The sequence below is a fragment of the Rhagoletis pomonella genome, unplaced genomic scaffold (genome assembly GCF_013731165.1).
Source record: "Rhagoletis pomonella isolate Grant_MI unplaced genomic scaffold, Rhpom_1.0 Rhpom_scaffold_00007, whole genome shotgun sequence".
In the NCBI taxonomy this organism is placed as follows: domain Eukaryota; kingdom Metazoa; phylum Arthropoda; class Insecta; order Diptera; family Tephritidae; genus Rhagoletis; species Rhagoletis pomonella.
This window is the reverse complement of record NW_023458561.1, coordinates 68,219,335-68,229,412: the sequence shown is the minus strand read 5'-3', so window position 1 is coordinate 68,229,412 and position 10,078 is coordinate 68,219,335. Positions and strand designations below refer to the sequence as shown.

The window sequence follows — 10,078 nt, the reverse complement described above, 5'->3', positions numbered from 1 at the left end:
AAAAAATACACCGACTTCAATGCTCGTATACAAATTTAGGAGTACTGTTCCTTTTTTTATTCAATGATCGGAAGTTAACTAAATTATTATGGGACCACCCTTGAGGTACCACCTTTCCGATAGAAAAATAATTATAAAATAGTTATTGTAAATTTTATCTTGTCTTCCTTGTCCACATTTGCTGCAGAACATAGAGACCACCATCCAACCATATGCTGCTCGAATCTTTATGACTTCCACACTCATTGAAGGTTTGATACCAGCGTTTTGTGGTGTCTTCATCGGAGCTTGGTCGGATCATTTTGGACGCAAACCACTTTTGGTCACAGGATACAGCGGTGAGTACTCGATGATGACCTCATAGATAAATTGTTACTTAAGCGCTTAAGCCTTTTGCAGGTTATGCTCTATATTATGCAATAGCAGCCATAATTTCGCGACTCTCAACTTCTCGCCTCGTTAGTCCATGGTATTATTTATTAGCAGTGCTGCCACTTTCCTTGGTCGGAGGTAGTGTTACATACTCAGTGGCTACCTTTTGTTATATTTCTGATGTGTCTAGTGCGCAGGAGCGACCATATCGGTGAGTTTATAGGGATTTATCACTTCTAAGGCTAAAATCCGTTCGATCTGCTGCTTTCAGCATGGCAACATATGAAGCTGCACTTTTCACAGGCCTCATGACCGGATCATTCGTAGCAGGCTTTCTTTACGAAGCCTCTAATGCGACATTTGTTTTTCTAACATCGTGCATTTGCATTTTTGTTGCCGTTTGTATAATAGTATTCTTCATTCCGGAGAGTCTACATAGACGACGCTTTGATTTCACTCATAATGTTTTCGTAAATCAAACATCAGAAATTGGAGAGGAAGATCAGCAGCCACAGGCTGTAGGTGAGTCGCACCAACAAAGGAAATTATTCAATTTCGCAGCGGTAATGGAAATGTGGGAAACTTGTTTCAAGCCACGCGAACGTAACGATCGCGCCATCATTTGGCTAGCGGCGATTGCCCATCTGATATCGGTTTTTGTGTTGGGTAAGCAATTTATTTTTTAAGCACAGAAATAGTTTATTGACTATTTAAATCCTCGAAATGTGCGTAGATGGCTCTATGACAGTTTTTTATTTGTTCGCTCGCGAGACATTTCATTGGACGATTAAGGAGTTTAACACTTTCGATACAATCAATATATTCGTGTCGCTGTTGGGCAACATCTTGGGTGTAATTATTTTAAGAAGAGTAAGTACTCAATGGGGCATAAATACTTGTATATGCATTGTTTGTGGTTTAACCCTATTCCCCTTTACAACCATTTTAGTTACTCAAGTTATCCATTGTCTATCTGGGTATTTTTGCATTCCTCAGTGAGTCAGCTGGCTCGTTGATCAGGGCATTTGCTAACACAAACTGGCTAATGTATTTATCCGTCGCAATCAGCGCCCCGAGATCGATGGCTCATCCGATGTGTCGAACTATTGCATCGAATGTTTTGCCTGCTAACGAACTGGGTAAGAATTTACAGTAAAGAGTTAAAAAGAACCGGAAATGCCGGTATGCACATAAGTGGGGGGGGGGGGGGACAAAACGAAGGATACTTGTTAATTTTTTATGATATATTTTTCATTTAATCATTTTTACGCTAACAACGATTTTCAGCAAACTTTGTTAGATATTCGTTTTCTTCTTTAAATAGATCTCCAACTTCAACATCTTTCAAATCTTCTTCGGACAAGTTCTTTTTCTTCCACAAATTGTACCCAAGAATGAGTTCACTTCCCATACCTATATCATAGATCTGTTGAAAATGCTTCCAGTTCTTTTGTACCTTTTCACTGCCACACATACAATGGGCGCAATCTAGACAGCGAAAAAGCTGGAGTATTTTCATTGGAAAAGCATAGTTGTAAAGAGACCGTTAGTTAATCCAGATACGGTATTATGATAGACCGTTGCCAGTACTCAAATTCATTGCAAGATGGGGGTTACTTCAGTTTTTTTTTGTTTACCTTCTTCCTAGATCTGCTGCAATCATACGACATTTTTTAATTAACTCCGTAGTGCCTCCTTCTGCATTCTTTCGATCATTCTTAACCACGTCCAAAATATTTTCAATATGCTGTTCAACGGCGATGAGGTCTATTGTCTTCCTTTGCAAAATGTTTGCTGTAGGTTCCAGAAACTAGCAATTGTCATCAAAGCAATGATGAACATCGGCCTTGTGATAGCAGCACACAATTGATACGCAGACTTTCTTGCGGAAAAGTTTGCCTGAATTGACAACTTTTCTAAAGCCTTCACAACTTCAGGAAAAGTTTTTGAAAATTTCCTTATATCCTTATATTTTTTCCCCCATCTTGTTTCACACAAACGTGATATATCAGGAGCATAATTCTTGTGTGTCATTGATTCGCGAAAAAAGTGTATCACATCTTTAAGGGTGGAAATAGTACTTCTTATTTCTGGAACATCGTTTTTAGTGATTCACAACAATATTTAACGGAAGAGCACATGAACCAAAAATACAAGATCACGCGGGCAGGAGAATAGCCCGTTAGAATCGCATTTGGGAAAAAAGTTTAACGATTTTTACATTAGCCGTTTGTTTATATTCGTTCTTTACAATTTGGTGGTGCCTTTTTGCTGCGATTTTCTTCATTTTCGCCTGTGACAACGTGTGTACACATAAGATAAAGAATAATTTAACACAACGGCATGATTTATAGAAGAATTTGCATAATAAAAATGATTATTCATGCGTTCAACAATTTCGCGGTTTTCTCCGTTCTCTTCGTTGTTTACTTCTTACAACAAAGATGGCGTCGAAATTTCGGCAGCTAGAAAATAACTTTTTTCTTTCTTTCCTTCCCGCGTGACCTTGTGTCTTTCGTTCATGGGAAGAGGAAGGTTTCTTTCTCGTTGGGTTTTTTCATCCTGTTTATCACAGAATTGTAGAGAAACTCAAATGGGTGTTTCATTCAATTCTGTACCAATTCAATGCTTAGCGCTGTGCTTACTTCTTTCCATCAATGATGAAAAACGCAGGCCAAAACGTACAGCTAATTTTGATCGGTCCTGCTATGCCAATACTCCTCTGTACGCCGTTTTGAACTTTGCCCCCAAGGAAGTTTAATAAAAGCTTAATTTTTCTCTGGTTATACTCTTGCTCTAGGAACTCTACCTGAGTAAGTACTGTATTTAGTCACCAGTGTCTAAAATTTTTCCTCTCATTCCCGAGCTTTGCTATTGCAAGAAATTGCTGCTTCTTTGGTTAATTATCTACTACCTAATCCCCTTCATTTCCCTGTTCCGCACACAGACTTCAAAGTATTGATGTGTTTTGATCTAATTTGCTTGGCATAGGATCCTTGTAAATTATATAAAAGTTTTCACCTTCAGATACGGGCACATTTCGAATCGTTGTTGTTGGTGGATGCGCCTTGTTGTGCAAAAGGCATCAAATATGTCAAATGCTTGAAAAAGCTGCCTATACCACAATTGCTGATATGTACATACGTATATATTTATAAAAGATATATTACTTACTGGCTATTTAAAGTTTTTCCTGGCATATTTTTGCCAGCGCTGCTCAAATAAAATTACTCATACGCCATGCTGATCAAGATACAAGTGCGACCGCACACATTGTGCGCATGTATGTATGTATGTAGTGTGTACTGCAAAATGTTCCGTGTCAATTATTGCCTCTGGTGCTTAAATGATCTGTGCCAAGGATCCTAATTGAAATATATCGTTTTGCAGTATCACCGGCGATATGTACATATGTATGTATGTATATAATACTTTCCAAAATTAAAATTAAATAGATAACTAAGCAAACTAACAAGCAGTTATAAAGGCACCTTCGTAAAAGTGACAAAACCAAATTTTTTAATGTAACTGCACATACTGAGGCGGAAATGAAGGATGCACAAAAGAGAAAAACTACGGAAAAATTGGCAGTTTTTGGAAAAATGTTTTGTTACACAAAAAAATGGATATTAATTTTTTCTGCTTGTTGTGATGTACTACTATACAGTATGCACATACTCCAAAGTATAAATATTCATATGTACATTAGGGTGCCTCACCAAAAAAAGTTAAATTATAAAACCTATTATATTTTAAGGCTGCTGTGTTGCACTGTTCAGATAAGACAACAGTTTTTTCCAATAGCGGTCCCCCCTCGGCAAGCAATTGCAAACCTCCGAGTGTATTTCTGCCATGAAAAACAGTTTTTAATAAAAATACAATCGCCGTTCGGAGTCAACGTAAAACTGTAGATCCATCTCCTTTGTGTGACGACATCATGGCACGCGCCTTAAATCGGAGGAGAAGCTCGGCCAAACACATATTGTGTAAGCGCCAATATTTTTGTTTTTTTTTTCTCTTAGGAGGGGGAAATGCTTTATACACTGGCCGGGGCGACGAGACTCTCACTAATAAAATCCAAACTCTCACCGCCCGCGCAAGAGTCCTCAGGGTTGCTCTCTTGTAGGGAGGTTTCATTCGGGTGCCCTCAATAGACATCCGTCTTCTCGTTTGCAGCGGAGTACGAAATTCACATATCTCGCGACTGGTTCCCCCTTCACTGGAGATCATTACCTATCCCGACTATGTTATTCGAAGTTATGTCTCCGTATCTTTCTTACAACATTCTGCGCGAAGTCAGGAAGTGCTCGCAAGTGAAGAATGTATGGTGCCCGTTATCTTCGAAGTTTCTACAGTAGTGACAGAACGGTGAGTCTACCCTTCCCATCCCATGAAGATATTCTCAGAAGTAACCATGACCGGTGAGGAATTACGTCAGGTAGAAATCGACTTCCGTCTATTGACCTTTTGTGCTTGCGTTCCAGTTTTGTTGCTACTACTGGATTAGTTGCTCGCTTGCCCTTGCCGCGGCAGCTGCTCGGCCTATCTCGGCACCTGGTATAATTCCGTAAATCTTTTTTAGCTCGTGAGCAGTGTCCGCGGACACTGTACGGTATGCAGAAGCATTACGTAGTGCCCCTCTGTGCTGGACCGAAGAGATTTGAATCCGGTATTTTTGATTTTCAATGCGTCAGCCCATATTTCTGCCCCGTACAGTAGCATCGACTAGACCACTGTCATCAAAAGTTTCGTACGGCATGGTTGCGGGACATTCGCCATCAGCCGGCTTAGAGCCACCGTGCTCTGCGCGGATTTTTCACATACTCCATGAATGTGTTCCCAAAATGTGAGTTTGTTTTCAAGCTTCACCCCTAGGTACTTTGTAAACCTATCCCTTCTTGGTGAGCAGTACGATCTCTGTTTTGGCTGTAGCCAATTGCAGACCGTGATCGCTCATCCAATCACTGACGCTGCGAATAACCTGGTTCAGCTTGAGTTGTGCTAGCTGGATGTTTCTTGCTGTTATGACGGCGGCCACGTCGTCCGCGAAAGCGACAAGGAAGGCGCTTAAGGACCTGGCGTTCTAGAGGTCCGGGCTATATACGTCTCTTTCTCTAACCTTGACTTGTGTCGTACAACAGCCAACGGGCTCTGAGGTAGCCCCGAATCATATCTAATAAGTATGTTGGAACCTTGAATGACCGTTCCAGGACTTACAGCGTTCTTAACGTCCAGTGTGACTAGCAGCACTATTGGCCGCGCCTGGTGGCAGGTTTCTTCGACTTTATTTACCGCACCGACTACTTCACTGAAAGGCCTCCCCCGTTTTCTATGGCTGACGTCAAGTGTATTTTGAGTATACCCTCTATCATCTTGCCTGCTGTGTCTAGCATGCTGAGTGGCCACAATAATGAAGGAGAGTTTGGGTCCCTTTTGGCCTTGGGTATAAGCACCAGCTTCGCCTTCTTCCATTGTATTGGGAAGCAGGAGGTCAGGGCTTGTTTTCGCTGCTAACCTGATTGCCTGCGCTGGCATTCTATCGGGGCCTGGAACCTTGCCGGATAATATATTATTACTATTATTATTATATTTTAAGAGATCTGCAAAAATAAAAATTTCGGGAAAATATTAAGATTTACGTGAGCTAGACCTATTTGAAAATGTCTCAAAAAACCTCATTGTTTTGATTCCGTTGATAAAATTTTTAAACATTTTTAAACATTTTAAGCGTAAACTCTTCTATCATCTAATCTAAAAATTAATTCTATTTATAAAAAACCAGATTTTTTCTAGAAATATTAAGGCGGTCGTCCTGAGATTTAATAAATTGTATTGCGTTTACGTTTTTGTTTTTTTTTCTTTTAGGAAAGTTTTTCTCTTTTCAAGGTGTTTTACAGGCCTTTCTGCCATTTATTGCCTCGCCAGTCTATACGAGCATATACAGCATAACGTTTATCAGTTTTCCCGGCTTTTACAATTTGCTGAATGCGAACTTGTTTCTACTGGCAATGTGCTTTTTGCTGTAAGTTTATAGTTTAGAAAAATTATTATTCTAATTTTCATTCAATTAATAAAAAAACAAAAAACTACATACTATTTTCAGCGTTATTTTACGTAAAAAGAGCTTGTTTCCTGCGCATTATCAGCAACGTTTCTAAAATGAAGCTGTTTTCGCGTTGAATAATTAAAACCAGCGGACCATGATGATTTGATTTTTTTGTATATATGTATGTATTTACAACTAATACTACTTTCTAAGTTATGGTTTGATAAAAACAATATTATTTACATACATATTTTCTAATTAAGTTGAAATTATTTTAGTCAGTTTTTTACTTGCCAAAGGTTTTGTTTTTGTAAAAAAAAAAATGAAATAAAAATTAAACAAATTTCGACGAGTATGCAGCAAAAGTTATTAAAAGCTACTCCACAAATACATGCATATGCATGCAAACCGGAATATGTTTTTCTAAACTTTTTGATTGCGGCATAATTTCACCGCAGACATTGGGGCTAACTACTCACAATTACTTAAGCTCTAAAATTTTTCTAAAATGTAAAATTTCAGTATACCATTCTCTATAACAAAGAAGATTTAGCCCTCAATATCGACATTGTGTAATGCGGTGCTCTCGAATATAAGTATGTTTGTTTGAAACCACAGAGATGTTCAAAATATTCTAATACGGCATAATATAAAACTTTCTTTATTATCTTAGCGATTTTGTTTGCTGGGTTATTGGCTCGTGCGGTGAAGTGTCGTTTATTAATTTATCGCGGTGGTTAAAATGCTGCTTATATTTACATACACATTTATTTTACTAGTTATTTGAATGTAAAGATTTATTATTTGCTGTTTGTCGGAGATGATCATACATACCTACATTTTATATACATACATATGTATATATTTTGTACATGTTAACAAATTTCGATTCATTTCGTATAATTAATGAATTGGCTTGACGGTAAGAAAGTCGAATTTTTTCGGGGATCAAAGGCCACAATTGAATTAAAACACGTTTGTATTCGGGCTACACTATTCAATATTAATATGATCTCTATCACGAACAATGTAAAATTTTGCAAGCAAATAAGTTAAGGCCTTTCTAAAATAAGGCACCCACATATTTCTGTGATTCGAAAGATACTACAATTTAATTCGGCCTATTTAAAGGATAGATTTTCAAGTCACTGTGAGCTGTAAATAATATTCCAACTTTATGTGGTGAATCCCCGGCAATTAACGAGTACGGGCCATAGAAATTATTTTAATTTTTAATTTTTTCTTTCAAATTTGTGATTGCACTGCAATTAGATATGAATAATACGATTACATATCGTTGTTTAAGGTACAAAACCGCGTATCAACAAGATGCAAAACCATGCGATTGCTTTATCAAAAAAAAAGAGAACCATTATGCAATATGAGTGTTTTTACTCTCTAGAAAATAATTTATGCAAACCTCACATACGCGGTTTTTGCATTTTGTTGATACGCGGTTTTGCATTTTGTTGATACGCGGTTTTGTTGTTTAAACGACGATATGTACAAATGTAAATATGCTCGTTTGGTAAAAAATCCCATAAATCCCAATCCAAATCCACTTGTTTCAACAAGTATTTAAATAAGCACTAATGTGCGAAATTTAACATTGAACTTGCGGCAAGTTCGGTTTCAATGAGAGAAACATGTCCCGAATTTATTATAAGCCTAAAATATGTATACATACATATACATATGTGCAAAAATTAACATATATGTATATGTACATTAGAGTGGTCCAATTTTTGTACGGGAGAAAAAAATGTCATCCTAGAAAACGGGGCACCTCCTTAGTTTTTGTTTAGTTTAGTTTTTAATATCTATACCAAATTTCAGTTTTCTACTGCAACCAATACAGGGTGCTCAATGACATTGAAATGCGCTACTGGATCGCTGTGAAACTGGCTATTGTTGCCATGGCAACTGAAGCTTATGATATATTTTTCAGATAATTTAAATTTGAAATGTTCTTAGTTTCTTAACCAATTGTTTGATTAATATATGTATGTACCCAATACTTCTAGAGTAAAATATGAGCATCCTCTAAATGGATACTTCGAAACGTAAGGTTTTGTATCAGCACCTCTTTCGGCAAGAGGAAAACATTTTTTTTTTGGACCACTCTAATGTATGTACATACGTGCACAAAAAAAAACTGTATGAGTTGTTCATGCATGACTCTTTTTAGTTACAGCCCAATCTATGTACATACATACATACATACATACATATGTACATACATTAAACCGTATCACAAAAAAGTTTCATTTGTTCCAAACTGTTTTAAGCACTCCCAACGGAAGTATTTTAGCAGTGTGAAATTTTATTTTCTTTAACTTCTGTATTTGATGTGCGATTTCTATAAATGGTATAAAAAAGCCTATCCTAAAGCGATAATCCTATTATGCCAAACTAAAAAGTAAATTTTTTTTTTTGAAAACGGTGGCCTGTTATAAATAGTAAGAAGCTTAAAAATATACTCAAAAACCGTAGGCTTTCTTAATATGTACCTTTACTATGGCGTATCATTTATAGAAATGAAAAGTACATAGAATAAAAAGGTTATAGGAGAAAACCAATTTAGCAGTTTTTAAAGGGTGCCGAAAAAAAGACTTTACACTCCTGAAATACACGCTTGGTGAGTGTTCAAAATCTCTTAGAACAAATCCAACTTTTTTATTTTTTCCCATACATCGTGATGTGGTCTAATGTACATAGATACTTACATACATATGTATGTTTGTATATACATTAGGGTGGCCCTTAAAAAATTAAATTTTAAGTCTCACCCCCTCAGTCGCTAATACAACGGTCAAAGATATCACATATAAATTTTAGTCCCGATTGGAGACGGTTAAGGCGTGTCGCACAGGGGTCAAAGTTCAGATTCCCCTATGGAGACTCAAAAAATTTAAATTAATTTTTCATTTTTCATCTTACCCTACTCAAATCGGGACCAAAATTTATGTGTGATATCTTTGACGCTAGTAGTATCGATTTTGGGTATTAGATGAAAAAAATATTAATTTTAATTTTTTGAGTCTCCATAGAGGAATCTGAACTTTGACCCCTGTGCGACACGCCTAAACCGTCTCCGATCGGGGTCAAAATTTTTGCGTGATATCTTTGACTATATTAGCATCGCTGTGGGGGTTGACGTTTAGGAAATCTGATGTAATAATGTACTTAATACATTTAAGGACCACCCTAATATACATATTTGTTTGCTTAAGTATTTAACTATCGCTACCGCGCGAGTGCTAATATTTACATGGAATAGGTATGTATGTATGTATTTGTAAGTATTTTTATGCGTAAATATGTACAAATGATTTTTAATTTTTTCTGTGCATCGATTTGGAAATAAATATTCAAAACCAATTATCAGCGATTACCTGCTGTCATCGGTGGATAAACGAAACCGGAACAAAGCGTACTGTGTATGATCCTACTAAGAATTTAAAACAGCAAATATTTAATCTTATTTTATTCTATTTGCAATCATGTGTATGTATATATACATACATACCTTAACATCTTCTAGTACACTGTCCTATTTTTTCATGTTATCTATGTAGATTGTAAATTATCTGGGTATAAATCCCAGACCATTAAAAAAAAACTTAAAATTAGCAAATACAAACCAGACACAGACAAGTA

General features: G+C 36.8%; 1 protein-coding gene across 1 annotated transcript; it reads left to right on the top strand.

The window, feature by feature from the left end:
- The first annotated feature begins 180 nt into the window (after nt 1-180).
- Nucleotides 181-6,730, top strand: LOC118743410 (proton-coupled folate transporter-like). Its single transcript, XM_036476061.1, has 7 exons — nt 181-338; nt 400-583; nt 644-1,038; nt 1,106-1,242; nt 1,322-1,511; nt 6,238-6,394; nt 6,476-6,730. The coding sequence occupies exons 1-7, from the start codon at nt 230-232 to the stop codon at nt 6,528-6,530; spliced, it is 1,227 nt and encodes a 408-aa protein (XP_036331954.1). The 5' UTR covers nt 181-229; the 3' UTR covers nt 6,531-6,730.
- The last annotated feature ends 3,348 nt before the right edge of the window (nt 6,731-10,078 follow it).